The sequence below is a fragment of the Boleophthalmus pectinirostris genome, unplaced genomic scaffold, assembly GCF_026225935.1.
Source record: "Boleophthalmus pectinirostris isolate CB_2022bp ecotype Guang Dong unplaced genomic scaffold, ASM2622593v1 HiC_scaffold_22, whole genome shotgun sequence".
Classification (NCBI taxonomy): domain Eukaryota; kingdom Metazoa; phylum Chordata; class Actinopteri; order Gobiiformes; family Gobiidae; genus Boleophthalmus; species Boleophthalmus pectinirostris.
Window position 1 is genome coordinate 14034086 of NW_026571190.1, and position 17857 is coordinate 14051942.

At 36.1% G+C, this 17857-nt stretch overlaps 2 protein-coding genes across 3 annotated transcripts; one reads left to right on the forward strand and one right to left on the reverse strand.

Moving 5' to 3' along the window:
- Positions 1–421: 421 nt before the first annotated feature.
- LOC110164358 (transmembrane protein 109) lies at positions 422–3585 on the reverse strand. The gene is made up of 3 exons (XM_020929390.2): positions 3266–3585; positions 2712–2814; positions 422–2129 (listed from the first exon to the last, which is right to left on the reverse strand). Exons 1-3 carry the CDS (start codon positions 3485–3487, stop codon positions 1759–1761), a joined length of 696 nt encoding a protein of 231 aa, XP_020785049.1. The 5' UTR covers positions 3488–3585; the 3' UTR covers positions 422–1758.
- Positions 3586–4186: 601 nt separating this feature from the next.
- On the forward strand, positions 4187–16478 carry si:ch211-89o9.6 (zinc finger protein 35). Of its 2 annotated transcripts, none has more exons than XM_055158245.1 (8): positions 4187–4645; positions 6142–6233; positions 6326–6425; positions 7911–8041; positions 10556–10649; positions 11169–11275; positions 14105–14363; positions 14916–16478. In XM_055158245.1, the coding sequence occupies exons 1-8, from the start codon at positions 4345–4347 to the stop codon at positions 15425–15427; spliced, it is 1596 nt and encodes a 531-aa protein (XP_055014220.1). In that variant the 5' UTR covers positions 4187–4344; the 3' UTR covers positions 15428–16478. The 2 variants fall into 2 exon arrangements, with proteins under 2 accessions (XP_055014220.1, XP_055014221.1); XM_055158246.1 differs by having other exon boundaries at positions 14105–14225.
- The last annotated feature ends 1379 nt before the right edge of the window (positions 16479–17857 follow it).

Sequence of the window (17857 nt, forward strand, 5' to 3'; positions counted from 1 at the left end):
TGTACCTCCTGGGCTATTTGTATGTTAAAGGTAACTTTTTGGGTGGAGTTTCTGTCATCTGCTTCTCTGGAAATGTTCCATAGTATACAAATAAACTGATCTATCTCAATGAAGACAGGCAGGTGCACTAGGCCAATGTCAGGTCAGATCTGTGGAGAGGCAAGCTTGCTCTCAGTATGAATGCATGTTTTTTAAGGTATTTATATAGATAAAGTTAAATCTCATACTGAAGAACATTCCGGGCAAAGTACCTACATCTTGGAGGCATGCATGTGCTGGGACTCTCAATAGAAGGTCACCTGGTGCAACTTTAATTGAAAACTCTTTATAAGGAAGTCATAAAAACAACTTCATCTATCTGGCCCTATGTCTTTGCTCAAATTTTCAGCACACATAATTTTCAAGTAACCAAGACATGTGGCACAATTTTAAGAAAGCATTTAATATGTATTATTTAAAACATTTTCAGATACAATATCCTCATGTCCATTTGGTTACCCTTTGGTTTTGCAACATTATTCTGTGTAAACAACACTTGGAAGGACTGAGGAAATTAAGAATAAAATGGCACAATACAAAAAGACAAGACATTTAATATACTGCAAGATTTAGTTAAGTAGTAAAGTGCCTTTTAGAAATTGGACAACAAATGGACGGAAAGCAATGAAAGCACAAAACATTAAAACTGCATCATAAAAAGTACAGAGACAAAAAAGTATTCAAGTATAGTGACATTTAACCTAATGGAGATACATGAAAAGATTTAAGGCACCACATACGGCGTAGATATTGAAGGTGCAATATGTGTATTTTCTGAAAAAGAGTCCATGGAGTTGTCACTGCTTAACCTTGAATGTTTCTTGAATGTTCCACAGTATATCATTAATCATATCTATCTCCATTGCGATAAGCAGGGGATGCCACGACACCACCAGCCACCAGTTTTTCCCAGGTATTTTTTAAACACCTGTCACTGAATAAATGCAAGATAAAATACTATACTGTGGCGTATTCTACGCTTAGCAATAATATCACCATGAAGATTTTACCCCCCTCCCCGTCACCAGAAAACTTACATAGTGCACTTCTAAGTTATTCCAGCATTTTTAAAACAGATTATGTTGCCATCTGTCTATGCAGATGGCATATAAAAGAAATAGCAACTACATCAACACCAGTAACATTTCCAAAAGCAACATAGGTAAAGAGAAAATGGCATTGGGTAATAATAAAACTAAACATACTCCTACAAAACAAGTCCTGAGATGTTCAAAGGTGTTAAAGTACATATGAGTCTATGGGAACACTTCGGAGGGGGTTGTTGGTTAAGTTGGTAAAACAACTGTTCTGACTGGAATTATGACAAGTTACCTAAAGAGTACAAAACTATATTATTATTTGACAAACAATAAAAAATTTGACTTTGAATTACTGTAATTAAAACTGTATCAGAGATATGACTCATGTGGGCTCAATTTTAATGATTTTTTTTCCATTTGGGGGCAGGTATCAATTATATGGTATTTGAAACAAAAAAACAAAAAAAAGAAATGAAAATGATGAATGCTGAACTGATCATTTAATATAAAAACATGATATTTTAGGTCCATTATCTGCATAACATAAGTAGGGCTGGGATTGTGTTTAGTTTTGCATACATATTTAAAATTCTCATAAGGCCTATAGGGTTCGTTCATTTAATTTTTCAATTAAACTCAAGGCTTATTGATTGTCGTCATATCATTTGGAAACCAGAACTTACTCATCTATTCTCCTCCACCTCTCCATTTCTCTCAGCCGCCTTTCCAAAATCCTCACCTGCTCCTCTAAATCTGCAGTTTTATCAGCTGCACTGGACCCCCCTGAGGAGCCCACCCCCAGCAGAACACAAACAAGCACCAGCACAGTCAATCGAATAGCCATCGTCTCTGTACCAACGCTATAGTCTCTTAAAATTAGCACAAAGAAAAACAATGCTACACTAATTTTGAAAAGCCAGAGAGCCCGTTTAAGTGTAGAGGCAACAAGTTGGAAGGTGAGCGAAATTATCCAGTAGGTGAGGATGGCTACGAGGATCCACTGCACCACAAAAACAACTCCTGATGGGGTCACATGGGCAGGTATTTTCACTGTAAGACAAAGACACAAGTTGTATGTGGCAGGGATGCATGGTTTGGGAAAAATATACAGCTGTGTTTTTCTGACAAGCATTGTGATGTTATTTGTGATTTATATTTAAATAAGATTCTGTTCAAAGTATTTTACATGTGTCCAGAATAATTGAGAAACATACTGAAAAATTAACTGACAAACTAATACAAGAATCACATTTTAGAACGTGTGCGCACATATCTCAACTACAGGATTAGCTGTGTTTATGCAGAATAAAACAGGATATTTTGTTTGTGAAGGAGATTATGGCACTATTACTATTACTAATTGCATCCATTCAAATTGTGATTTTGACTTGATCACAATTTGACTTGCAGCTTGCAGTCCTAGTATGTGTCATAATTAAAACTTGAAATTAACATTGTATAGCTAGTCTTTTTACAAATCATGCTTTGATTCATTCAGCCCTGAAAATGAATGATAAAAAGCAGTTTAATATGTTCCGAGATATGATCACCAATAGAAAAATGTAGTTGTAAAGTTTGATCTTTTATCAATATGTTGAAATTGTATTATAAGAACAATGATTTTGAAAGTACCGTTGATTCCAGCTGTTTCAAATAAGTGTGAAATATACTGAAGAATCACATTGAGTCCACTGGCCACATTTTCTGCAACAACTTTAAAAACATTGGAGAAAGCCTGAAAAAGAAATGCAATTTAGAAATGTCCAGTGCCATACATAAGGTATATATTATATATATATATATATATATATATATATATATATATATATATATATATATATATATATATATATATATATATATATATATATATACACACATAGGTCTAGGCCTATAGCTTTCTACTCTGTATGAGCAAATTAGGTCAAGTAATGTTTGCTGTTTAAATTCAAACTAGTCAAACCAGGAAGTTGGGATGCTCAAGTGGTTTTTAGCATAGCTTTGAGCATGTAGGCTACTATGTCAAATGTACAATCATATAATGGGCACTTTTTGTAACCCTTATAATAAAAATATAAAAGTAATTTGGATAGTCAATTTGTAAAAATGGATAGAAATGATAGAAATGTGATTTCCTGTAATGTCACTTAAAAGTTGATTTCCAAGTGGATATCCATGTGTTTTACCTTTTGAACAGAGAGCACCGTTTGTTCCCCGAACAGCCCGCCCAGGTAGGTCCTCCCCACCCCGGCCAGATCTCCCAGCGCGGCCCGTAAGTCCTGGATCAACCCGGAGCCAGAGGGAGAAGAGGTGTGGGTCTCCCCCGAAACACAAAGCAACGTGGAGAAAAGTCCAAACAACATCAAACCCCAACCAAAAGATATTCGATGTTTATCCAAGATCCACATGTTTATTATATGTCTAAAAATGTGCGTAAAAGTAAATAAAATTTGTAAAATTGAACTCGCAGGTAGAGTGGGTAAAGGGGGAGGGTGCAGGCACAAGTTTTTCCAACAGGATGTGGAAAAACTTAGTGTAATGAATGAAATGCAAGACTTCTGCCATCTAGTGAACAAAAAGAGAAGTGAACTTTATAGAAAATGTCAAGTTCAGTTTAGGACATGTCCATATTCAAATCAGAGCAACTTGGATAACTAAAATGCAATAATAATTTTCTCTGTTGTAACGATACAGGACTAACTTCATACCATACTCCATATACCTGTACAACAACACCCCAACAACACATAAAAGGTATACCCTATGTCATTTCAAATCACCATTTCATCTGTGCACTGTATCTCCTGCTTACTCCACAATAGCCAAGATATTTATATTTACTATTTTTCAATTGTATTTTATTCTATTTATACATGCAACTATTTCTTATACTATGTCTTATTCTAAATATGCATGTGATACCTTTGCTCTTTTGCAATCTGAATCGTCTAAATCTGTTTTATTATTTTTACACCATTTTGTGTCCATCCAAAGTATATTCTGATATAAATTTATTAATCCAATTATTTATTGTGTTTGTGCCGAGGCTCGAACAGCAACCTCGTATTTTGTAAATCCTTAACACGCCCCCGGAAGTGACGATTTAGTCAGAGCAACCAGAAGCGAACTATTGTGCGTGCAGCTTGCTTATGTTTACTGTCGCAAAGGGCACATTTAGACAGCTTTTGCTTAAATGTTCGCTTTTATAAGAAGTCATTATACGTTTTAGCATTAGTTTTATCAAAAAGAAGAGAAAGAGAAAGCCATGTCGAGTCGTTTAGCCTTTCAAACCCAGCTAGCATCCATCATGGAGGTACTAGCGAACGCCGCGGTGGCCGAGATCTGCAAACTGGTGGACGATGACTATGCCGTGGTGAGTCTACAGATGTCCCAGTGTCAGAAGGAAAACAAAGCTCTGAAAAGAAAACTGCATCTCCTGGAGCTCAAGATGGCCCGGGGAACCGCGGAGAGGAGGCTGCGGGAGAGCGCCTTCAACAGCGGCCGCTTGAGGGTGCAGATCGGCGGCGGCGGCGGCAACGACAGGCTCCGGGAGATATCCTCCGGAGGTAAGAAGGAAAAAGGATCACTTCAGCTGAGTAGTTCTTATGTTCCCAGTTTGTATCGAGTACCATCTAACTCACGTGCTAGTAGACCTGTCTATAAATGTGAAGACTATAAACTAAACCAATTTATGCAACTGACACCATAACAGGAAAGCAGAATTATCCCTCAAAAATTGAAAATGTACAATACAATTTAAAACATGAGCTGCCATGAGAATACAATAGTTAACTAAATAATTTGACCTGTACACACCTCTTAAATTAAACTAGATCATTATTGACAGAATTGTCAACTTTTATATGAATTATTATTTAAGGAAATGTTGAATAAATTGGCTAGATGATGTTCTTTAGTTGCATAAAAAAATGCTCGTGTTACCCGATGTGTGACTTTACATGGTTATCAGGTTCCCTAAATTCAAAATTAGGCCTACATGCCCAGTTTTTGGCACTGTGTCCTATCCCCGAAACTTACATCTGTTTAAACACTTTGGTTTATTGACTTTCTTAGTTCTGTTTTATAGCAGCTTTGCTTGGACAATTCTGGTTTCAGGCTGAGCAGTCAGGAGTGTATTGTAACGTAATAGAACAATATAATGTATTACAGAGTAATACACAGGGTACATACATGGAGCATGTGCTACCAGGTAGCGTTATTCGATACCAATTTTTGATACCCAAATGACAATTTTAAAAGCTCTCTTTTAGACATGATTGCAATTTTCAACACAAAATAATTAAGACAGACAGACCCCAGATTATAGCCAAAGGCTCATTTCCATCTGTTGTCCCAAAGGACTGGGATCACAGAGGGCCAAACAATGGAATATTGCACACTCCATGTATATTGCACAGTATGTCTCTGTCAATTTGTCCACACAGATAATTTATACCCACCCCTTAATATTTTGCCTGTACATGCAAGTATATGTATGCAAGTCTCCATAGAAAATCAGTTAATCAATAAATGCCACCTTGGACAGATAATACATTCTGACCACAGATGGTGCGTCTGTGGGGTATTATAACATGTGGTCTTACATTAGTTCTGATAAAACTCAAGATGAAACTGTTCAAGAAAGGTCAAACTGTTTTGAAATTTCCTGATTTCTTTTCCTCTAGTATTGATACTTATCGATACAATGCTTTTGCTTAAATGAGTGTCTAGTTTTGATAGCAGTTTTAGTGACAATTAATATTTGATTTTCAATACAGTTTATTCAATTTCAAGCTACTTTGTTTAAAATATGCAGCTTTTTCCAGCTAAAAAGGCAGAAGAACTACATAGACCATGATCCTTTGCCCTTTCTCAGTAATGAATTGATTTATGTTGCTGTCACCTGTATGTTGGGCTGTTCAGATGGCAGAATTTCCATCCTCCTGATCTTTTTACATTCATGTGCTGTTGGTGGGATAGTGAAAGCACGCTCTGTCTGTTTAAATCCGATGTTTAAAGGTGTATGAGGTGTGAGAATCATTAACAGAATTTCTTTTATTAGATGGAGCATTCGACCAGCAGACTGTCTCGCTCTGGCCAGATCGTGCCCTCACAGCCAGCGTCACAGAAGAGCCGCAATGTCCTCAGAGTAAAGTAAGTGTATATAATGCGTTAAATTATTATCTCAAAGAAATGGATTTTAAAACACAATGTTACATGTCTTCATTGTTACTTGTTTTGATCAGTCTCCAGATGTGCAGTTTGTGGAGCCAGAGCCAGTAATAGTGAAGGAGGAAACTAAATCAGAAACAAAAGAAGAAGTCGTCCATTTGATTGAAGACAATGGTGAGTTCAAATATATGGCATTCAGTATTTACATGAGAATTCTAGGAACATATTCAGTTTTGTAATAACTAAACACGTTGGAGCATCCAGGCAAACAAAAACTTAAATGGAGATTGGCATGGCATTTGGTACGCATATAGTATTAAATATTGAAAATCAAATTAAAATTGCGTTGGAGCTAATCAAAAAGCCAGTGTGAGCATGTGCTATTTGCTGTGTCCATGTGGTCCTTGGGAACTCCGGAAAATGTTGAAAAAAAGTTTTTAAAAAATGCATATGAACACTGGCACAAGTCAGAAAAACAACTCAGGAACCCAGGCCACAACAGTCTGCATATTTGAGCTCTTTGACTAAAACATATTACATTTAGGGGGTTTCTGTCAGTCATTCATATCTTAAGAGCAACAGATCTGCTCAAGAAAGACCTGACACTACAGCTATTTAATTAATTACCAATGTATCGTTAACTAGCCAATGTAAACAAATAAACTAATGTTTAGAAGGCTAGTAGCAACATCAATGCTGTGTTCAGATGTGGCGTCAGGGCCGTTGGGTTTACATGCAAAGTGTATGCTGTTCCAGTGTTTCTGCAGCACTTTTGCGCATTCATGCGGGGCGTTTGAGTTTAAAAATCTGAAATTGGTGCGATTTTGATGCAGCAATCTGAAGACAACATTAGCCTACTGGTTATCTCTTTTCTACACTGTTCACGAACAGGCCAAGTGATTTTCTTGATTTGTGACATGTAGCGCTGTTTATCATTAAGAAGTTGCGAATACAATACATACCTCGATACACAGGCCATGATAAATACCTCGATACAGTGCACTTTTGCTTGGATACGATATATTTCAAATCAATTTGATACAGTTCAATAAAAAATAACGGCTAAATCGTGGCTGTGACATTAAAAAAAAATTTAAACCACTTCTTGTGCAAAGTTAAAATGAAACACAAACATTTTAATTATCAAAACTGTGAAAACGTCAAATGTGTCGCATACGAGTTTCCTTCCTCTGAACAAGCAATAAAACTGTAGCTCTGTAACAAAATAATTTAGTAAAATATACCAAAAAAATACTCTTGTCGATATATCGATACAGCAACCCCTGATATCAATAATGTGTCAACAGATTAAACAGTACGATATATCAATATTTTGATATTTTTGCCCATCCATAGTGACATGATTATTCTGACTTTATGATCCTAACTTCTCATATCAGAAGAATCGCTGACCACTTGAATGTAGCATCCGCTATTACTTAAAGGTTCACCATGTAACTTTTCTAGTGGGGTGTTCACGCCCTGCTTGTCTCCATGGAGATGTCATTCTTAATATATTCTTAATATATCTATCCTGCTTTTATGTAGTTAGTGCTTTTTATTCCTTAAAGATATTTAGAAAATTCTTACTGTGAGTCACCTCTTCACAGATCTGACCAATAAATAACTGACCAAACTTTTTTGTATCTTTTGTTGCAGACATCATGGAGCCAGCCCCATGTGTAGCAGAGGGACCCAAAATTGGCCAAATCCAGACCTGCCCCAAGACCAGGACCCAGACCCCACCGAGACCCCTGCGACGAAAGAGCACCACCAACAGGAGAGTGGAGGTCAGTGACTCCTCTCCTCAAACTTCTCAAACTAACAGTGACTTACCATTCGACTTAATGTGCAACAACAAAAGCCCTATGGCACTAGTTGAGGATCTTTTAAACAAGACTTCGGTTATTGATGCGGAGAAGCCAACTTGTTCTTACTCTTTGTCTACAAACAATTTCTCAACAACTTCATCAAATCTGAACGGACCCTCTCCCTACATCCTTGAATATCCCATAGCAACAAATTTCCCAGAAAGTGGGAAACCATGGAACCAGCCCCCACCAAAGCAGAGACTGTTCGTGTGTAGTTTTTGCGGCAAAACGTTCAATCGTCCAAAGAAAGTTGAAATTCACCAGAGGATTCACACAGGAGAGAAACCTTTTGAGTGCGCGACTTGTGGAAAGAGTTTTTCAGAGGCTGGAAACTTAAAGAAACATCAGAGGGTCCATTCAGGGGAGAAGCCGTACAGCTGTGACATCTGCGGAGCAACGTTCGCCTGGATCCGAAACGTTAAGAACCACAAGATCAAGTGTCATCCTGAGGCCTGCCAGGACGAGAGTTAAAATGTGTCCAATGTCTTAAGGACTGAATCAGGACTATCCTGGTTAAATAAAGGTCAATAAAATAAAATAAAATAGGATGGATACAGAAAGAAATTGTGATCTCATGCCTGTGATAAACTCCTATTTTGGTCATATTCACTCACTCACTCATTCATTCATTCATTCATTCATTCACCATTTCTCTGTCCAATTCTCAAACACACTTTTTCCCTACCTACTCCCATCCGATTGGTCAGCCTCTGTATGACTGTGAGTGAGTAACCGCTGGATCGATTACAGTGAAGCGTAACTTTCAGAAATGGCAGATTACTTTACCTATGAAAGGCTTAGGAAGATACTGAACTGTGTATGAATCAGGATGAAATTGAAATCATGATCTGGCCCCAAGTAAAGCATATTATGATTTGCCACGTTGCTCACCCTTGCAAAACGTTTTTTTTTACACAATACTGTAAATTTTATCTATTCCAGCAGTCAGAACAATTTTATTTCTAATGAGTTGTCATTAATAAAGAGGTATGCATTTGCTTGCCAGGTTCAGTGTGAAAATCCAGTTGGTTTAAACCTAAAATGCCTCCCTCTGATCTGAATGGTCACTACCTAAACCCCAGCACCTGCAGGCAGTCATTGCTCAATGCCAGTGCAGCCTCTGCAGCTCAGGGAGGGAAATCTGGATGCTCTGAGCTTTCACTTGAGGTATGGCCTGTCCATATACTGAGAATGAGAAAAACTTATGTGTCCTGTGTCTCCAGGTTAACGAATTAGCAACCCAGGTTCATATGTAATTTTAGTACCTTTTTAAAACTGGAAGAGCTTAGAGAGGTTACATACAGTTTCTTTAAGCAGCACGGTCATGGTAGTGCACACTTAAATGCCTCATCAAAATATTAATTTCTACCTCCAATGGTAGCAAAAGATTTTCTAAATTTGGAGTTTACTTCTTCTTACTAACTATTTTGTATCATCATAGTTTGAGAGTGACAAAACTTTTCAAACATGATGAAGAAAATGAAAATGTTTTGTTGTTAATGTTGTTGATTCACCAGAAATATATTGTAGTTAAAATGACATTTGTTTCACAAATAAGATATAGGTTGTGATAGATTTTGTATTTATACATTTTACCTATTCAAATTGTTCTTTTTTAAAATAAAGTAAATAAAGCATGGCATTCAAATGACTTGGTTGGTTTTCTTAGTTGTTGTATTGGTGAAAAGCTAATGCAACCACAGTAAAATAAATACAAGATAGTAATAGTAACAGGCCTCCTTAACACTTTGATAAGACATTGACAGAAAGTAATAATAAGTACTTTAAAAAAATATATATATTATATTTTTTATTTTTATCCTGTAGTTCAGCTGCTTATTTACAGCATATATATTATAGCCTATTTGGTTAATTTTCAAAACTGGGTTTAAAACTGGAAATAAACCATAGACTCAATATATAGTTAATCTGCTAGCCTTTGCATTCCAGATAGAAAGTATTGAAAAAATGTTGCCCCTCTCTCCATAACTGCTGCTGTCACGCTCCTCTTTTGATCTTAAAATGTATGTATTAGCCCGCTCTACATGATCCTGGTGATCCTATTTTGTCTGTAAATAAATTTCCTATTCCTAATACTCTGCTCCATATTGACTTGTATATCTTCTAGCCTTGGTGAGCTTCATTTGACTGGAGTTGAACATTGTGGGTGACGCCATACTCCCTTAATCCATTTTTTTATACAGTTAATGAAATAAAGCTGGACTAGACCAGGACTTGAACTGGACCCATTCTACCTTAAGACAAAAACTGGAAGCAAACGAGGACTTAACCAGAGCAAATGTGAACACACACTATGTTTGGTTAAAAGATTTGACACAGTTTTACTATTATTCTCAAATCATGTAGCCCTATACCACAGTCTCTGTACATTTTGAAATATAAAGTTGTTTTCATTTAATTTATGTTTTTCAGTCGGAGGAGGAACCTGACTTGGTGCTGGTCAAAGTGGAGGAGCCAGAGGAACTGAGGGACAAACCCAACACTCCAAGCCTCATCATACAAGAAGGTCCACCACATAAAACTATAGAAATACTCATAAAGTTAGTTTGCTAAAGGTGAACTGTGTAACTTTTCTGATGAGAGGGTGTCCTACATCCGGATTGACTCCATGGCGATGTCATTGCTATACCTGAAATGTTCCACAGTAGAGCATTACGCTTCTTTATGTTGCATTTCTTCAATAAGGTGTTTTATTGCCAAAAAAATACCTTGAAAAACATGCATTCTTACTGAGAGTCAGGTTGCCTCTCCACAGATCTGACCTGTAACTTGCATTGGTGGCGCCAGGTATTGTCCATCTCCATGGAGACAACAGCTAATACTGTCTCAGTGACAACAAGTGTGCAGTGGATCCCTTACCAGGATAGTTACACATTGTGCCTTTAAAGGGGGAGGATATGTAGGATGTGCTTTTACAGGTTTAAAAAGGAATAATAAATACTATTACTATCTATACATTACTATTACTACTACGACTACTTGTAATTTGTACTGGATAACCTAAAAATCATATTTTTATCTGCAGGTCTTGTTGAGTCCAGCACAGATGACTTCAAAGCTGAGCTCCCATTTGCCGCAGCTTCACAGATTTCAGCCAATCAGGTTCACGAATCCAACCAGGGTTTATCTGAGGTTAGCTTCAGCTCCACATCTCTTTGGACTAATGATAATTTAACAAATTTCTCCCAAGACCCAAATCTCCCTGGTCCTTCTTCACAAATAGCATCTTACAACACCAGTGCAAATCTATTTTCCAATATCCAAGTTTCTGGTGCTATTTTAACTGGACAGCTCCCAGCTGAATTCCTAGATCCAAACTTGGATTTGGTGACTAGTTTTAAGAAAAGAAGGGACAAAACTGAGCGTAAAAAGAATTGCGCATGTGATTTTTGTGGTAAAAGGTTTAGTTCTCCAGCTAATTTAGAGTCCCATCTCCGGACACATACAGGAGAGAAGCCATTCGCATGTAACATTTGTGGAAAGTTGTTTTCTCAGATCTGGAACATGAAGATTCATAAGAACATTCACACAGGAGAGAGGCCCTACCAGTGCTCTGTGTGCAATGAAAAGTTTTCAGACCCCAGTAACCTGAAGAAACACGAAAAAAGACACTTCACTCAAAATAATAATGGGCAGACGAATACTTCTAGCTGATTGGGCAAAGTGCCACAATAGTTGCCTGGAAAATCCAGAAAGATATCTCTCTTTTATATGGAGGGAAAGACCTAGAGAAAAGTACAGACATCTTTCCTGTTGTGCACAAAGCACAAAAAAAAGATTCTGTTTAAGTATAAATCTATCCATTCCTCCATGATTGTTTTGATTTCTTTCCACAATTTATGTTTGCTTACCTTCCGGCTATTTGATATGAATTCAGAAATAGTTTTAAAAAGTGGACTGGGAAATCAGGAACAATGGGATTTGTAATTTTGTAGAAAATGAATGTGTTCTTGTCTGCACATGTTTCAGCCTCAGCTAACAAACTGTTCATGTGTTGGCCTTTCTTTAAAGAAACTGTATGTATCCTGCACTCTTACAGTTTTAAAAAGGTACTGCAGTCACAACTGAACCTGTGTTGCCAGTGCCTAAACCTGCATATAGAGGACACACACAAGTTTTTTCTCAGTATATGGACAGCACACAAAGGCACTGGCTGCAGGGACTGGGATTTAGGTAGTGAAAATTCAGATGACACTGAGACACCTCTGAAGCTCATTTTGCTTTCTGATTGGATAATTATCTTGAGAACTAAAACAACAAATTATAACAAACAACTTGGCTGTCATTTTTGTAATTAAGAATAAATCACCATTACAGTTGTTATCACTAAAAGCTATGTTCGATTTCAACAAGTTTACACAGTTAGGTAATGTTTTTGGAATTTAAAATCAAAATCTTACATACAGTTACTATTTGGTATTTGTCTTCTTCCACTAGTTAACTTTACCTGTACAAAATGTGATCATGACTTTAATTTATAGTGATCATGATTTCTCTATAATAGAACAGCCATATTCAACAGCTAAAAAAAACAAACAAAAACAAAATCAACACACTCAAATATCAGAGAAGATAGAATTGAACCTTAAACCAAGCTATATTTACAAAGTATATATTTTATAAGTTTTATTTCTTCAACTCAACTGTATAATGTTTTGTATGATTATACTGTGTAATGTATGTTCAAAAGGTAATAAACCTAGATATCATGTAATAGGACTGGATTGTGTCACAATTTTGTAATATATAAACTGCAATTTCATAATTAAAAATTTAAAATGAAAATGTGTTGTTTTGTGTGTTTCATTTTGATAAATTCTATCTGTTCTTTGTACAGAGAAGTGATAAGAAAAAATTGTGACACAATTGCAGATTATTTGTATTACTTTCTTAAATTTAGCTTTTTCTGAATATATAGTTGGTAAAAGAAACCACACAGGTCTATAACCTCCTCTTCAACATAAACATAAGTGGTGGAAAGTAACTAATTAGAAATACTCACATTACTGCAATTGAGTGGATCTTTGGGTGTGTGTGTGTGTGTGTGTGTATATATATATATATATATATATATATATATTTTTTAGCTAATTTTTCAACCTGTTATTGAGTATAATTCTACACATGTAATTGCAATTAGTTACATTTTAAAGCATTGACATTACTGAGTATTGTTCCCAACTGCACAATCCACAGCTATTTCTGTACCTTCTATACTGACAAACACACATAACTGTGCTGAATAGGCTACTCTGGATGGCCAGAGCTCAGAAGATAGGCAGACTGAAGTTTAAAATAACAAAATTTTATTTTACATTTAGATGTTAGATCCTCAGTAAACCCACTTACACTCACACTTAAACATTGATCATTTTTTGTTTAAAACCATAACCTAAAATGTTTCTAAAATTCTGTTAAAGAGTAACTTGTAACTAACTGTAGTATTTTTCATGCATACTTTTTACTATTACTTAAGTACACTTTTGGCAACAATACTTGTACATGTAATTGAGTACACTTGTGGCACTTGATGTGGAACCTGCCAGATATGTCTAACCCTCTGTGCTACTCTAGCTGACATTTCCAATCTAGTTTACCTTCCTCCTGCTACTATTTCTGATCTAGTAAAGCACCCCTCTATCTGATTCCTTCATATTTAGGAATGATTATTGTTTTGCTTTCTAAACTGCTTCAGAGGTTGCCCAGGACACTCCAAAATAGTAAATTATGCATTGAAATACACACATGAATTAATTTAACTGAAACTGGTGGTACACTAGTGCTTCCCAGCCTAGATCAGTACTGACAGCTAGGTGCCACAAAAGGTCTGGCATATCTGGCAGGTGCCACAAATACTGTCAGGTGCTGTAGAAGGTGCCGTCGCCTGCAGTGTATGACTATTCCTATAGGAACAATGAATTACCAAAATCATTTATCAACATTTTTTTGTTGTTTTTTCAGCAAAGTAATGTGAAGATTCCCGCCTCATCACACTCTGCCACTGGCTCTGATTTAGCCTTTTTTGAACTGGAGCCATTTTTCACAAGTTGGGCCCCAGACAAAGGATTAACAGCACACCCTGGTGGGTTGTTCACTGGAAATGCCTCCACAGAGAGGGAGAAGAACATGGTTACTGTGGAAAATGAGAGAAGCAGAGTGAATGGAGAGAGGTTCAATGAAACAAGTGCCCCAAACCAGCCACAACCCAGTGCTTTGCAAGGCAAGACGTTTACCATTTACTTGAAGTGCACTATGCATGTGTAATGGTGGAGGGTCAGCCACTTGCTATCTATGTACACAGAGACAAGCAAGCAAACAGTTACAGAACTGTGGGGAAGAAAGAACAATCACATTAAGAATGAGGTCAATAAAAACACCTGTAATTTAATAAAACCTGTAATTTAATAAATGCAAAATGGATGTGTTTTATGCCATACTGTGGAACATTCCAGACAAAGCAATAACACTTCCATGGAGATAAGCAACTGGGCCCTCATTCAGAAAAAAACATACAGTACGCATTCAAGTAGTCTATACGCTAATTTAGACCCTTATTTTACAGTGAAAAATGATAAACCTGATATGTTCATCTTTTCATTTAAATATATAATTAATAATTTCTCAGTGCTGGAACAGGGGAGAGGCATGGATGCATGGATTTGATTTAGGGTAATGCGCCACAGCAATGTATTAGAAAAACATGGACAAGACTGCTCTACCCACATTTCCATATTTAAGATAATAATTTGACTTCTTTTTTTTCTTTCTGCAGCTCTGCCCACAGCTTCCCCATTGTCTTCAATACGAATCCAGTCAGTTCATTCCCAATGGACTCCTACAATGTTAAGAAACCCGCACTTGCTTCTCAACACTAGAACACCTCAACAAAACCACTCAAATACTCCCAATGCTACACTGAACTCCTCTTCTACCTCAGCACCATCTACTAGCACATCGTTAAATCATACATTTCAAACTTCGACCTCACAAAAATATAAAATAGGAAAAAAATACATTTGCAAAATTTGTGGTAAACTTTTCCCTGCTTGGTCAAATTTGGAAATTCACCAAAGAGTGCATACAGGAGAAAGGCCTTTTAAATGTGATACTTGTGGGAAGCGTTTTTCCGAAGCAGGAAATTTGAAAAAACACCAGCGTGTTCATACCGGAGAAAAGCCGTTTAGCTGCAATAAATGTGGAAAGACGTTCGCTTGGATCTGTAATTTAAAGACGCACCAACAATCAACAATCAGCTGCATGCAACAGAGCAGAGGAGGAACCTAGAGAGAGAAGAAGGGGGAGAAATCTCAAAAATAGACACTACAGCAATTGTTTTGGAGATACAAAAAAATCTGAATATTAAAGGTCTGGTAACTGACTGTGAACCCTGTGTTAAGAACAGGTAGTTTGAACTGTTAACCCTAAAACACCATGTACATTTTTTCAAAGTTGTTCTGTAGTTGCTTTAAATGATAAATAACAGTTAGAAAACATATTCACAGGTTTTTCATTATAATTTTTAACCATACACTGTGTTTAAAGGAAATAAATTATATTTCAGTGTCTGCCTTGGTATAGGTTGATATCAGCTATTGGCAAACACTTAAAGTCAAGGTGCTATCAGTATTACACAACAAAATGCTTTACATTTGCTCAGTTTTTTCACTTATCTGCATTTACATTGCGTGTTTTAACAGGCATTGATATTGACAAAGTTTAGATCGATTTGCTGGTTCACTTGACTTAAACTATTATAAGTCTGAGCCTTCTCCAAGCAGTTGAATTTTATATAAAATGGTTATAAATTAAATGAGAAAAGAAAAATATGACCTTACCTGAATAGTTTTTGGAATGATCTACAGCAGATTTAGTAAATGGCCATACGGTAATATTGAAGAAACACTAACTGAAAAGAATATGAAAAGATGATAGCACATTTTAAGTCAGAATTTTACTATATTTGTGTGTGTGCGTTTTCCTACTTATGAAAATGAGCTCTATCTTCCACACTAGCTTATGTTTCCACATATTTGTTATGATTATGGTATACTAGAGCTTGTTGAAGAGTTATGGTAAAGATCAACTACTAAGGTTTGGCCATTATGAAGTTGAGGGTTATAGACTTAAAAAAAAAAGCTACAAACTTTTAAACTGTTTTACTTAATAATTTACCTCTGAACTGAAGCCTATTTTAGGGCATTTTTTTTTCATCAGACTAAATAAGTTATTATTAATGTCATATTTTTAACCCTGTGGCTTTCTGGCCATCTACTGCTGTTTTATATGTTTATTTACTTTTCTATAAAAAAGTTGGAATAAACTATTTGCTGTGAAACATTCTTGTTTATGCATGAATTATTTGCATCACTGTGACTTAATCACTCAGGTCATCACTTGAGCTGGCTGCATCAACTTTGTATGACTCTTATCTAGGAGAAGAAGGCAAAAATGGCCAGAGCAGTAATTTCACATTTGTTTCAGGCCATATGTGCACCTTGCTATTGACACAGGTCTACAGCTTTATCTTTCCCATTATGCCAGGCTGATTGTAGGTCTGTATTCTGTAGATCTAATATTTCTAAAGCATAAAAAGTGCAATACGCAATTTTGAAAAAAGATAATTATCTAAATTATTCCAGGCTCTGATAATTCCTCCCAGAAAATAGATTAGATTAATTTTTTTTTTATTTGATTGGAACAGCAAGTTAATGGACAGACATGACACACCAAACAATAAAATATTGCACACTCCACTGGGGTATTTTATTCTATAAATACTTTTTAATTTTGCATAATAATCTAAAACTGACTTTTAAATAGTAACAAACTGTAAACCAAAAGACATCATATTTACTAATTGGCCCTTTTTTTGTTTTTTTGTTGACAATCTGATCACATGAACCTTCAGGGCATGTCAACATGTCCCTTGATCGCTCTGATAAACTGCTGCTAATAAATGACTGCACCTTTCATCCTGGGTTTTCTGTGGGAACATCTGATTGATTTCAAGTTAGTTCAGTTTTTCATGATAATTGTGTTTAATGAAATGTCTTTTGCTGTTTTTAATATGGGCTCTGATGTCCAGAACAATAGCAAAAGGCACCAATCCAACTGCCACAAGTCGTGAGTACATCTATTATATTTTAATTATTTTGTAATTAATTGCATTTTATTTTAAAACCTCTTGCCAAAAAACATTGCAGTATTTTCACACAGAATATATATTTTGTTTGTTTATTTTTGTAGTGAGCAGAACATTTGTGTTCATATTTTGAGTAGGGCCTAAAATGTTAAAACTAAAAGGCATTAACCAGTGATGCTGATACCCACATTTTTTCTTGTACAGTGTTTCCTTTTACTAGTAATTTAAGATAATTATATTTGGTTTGTTTGTTTTTATGGTGGGGGTTGCTACCTGAATGCCTCCATTATAGATGTTATTGCTTTGCCTGGAATGTTGCATTGTCAGTAAACTTATTTATCTTCATCTTGAAAAACATTTATTCTTACTGGGAGTGGGCCTCCCTCTAATCAGCTGATACTATGGTGTGTAAAATAGGTGCACTGAAACACTTGAAACACTATTTGAAGTAAATTGTTTAACATGACATTAAAGGCACACTATGTCAATCTGTAGCAAAAAATAGATGTTTTCTTCTTCTTCTTCTTCTTCTTCTTCTTCTTCTTCTTCTTCTTTTTTTAATTGCACTGAAA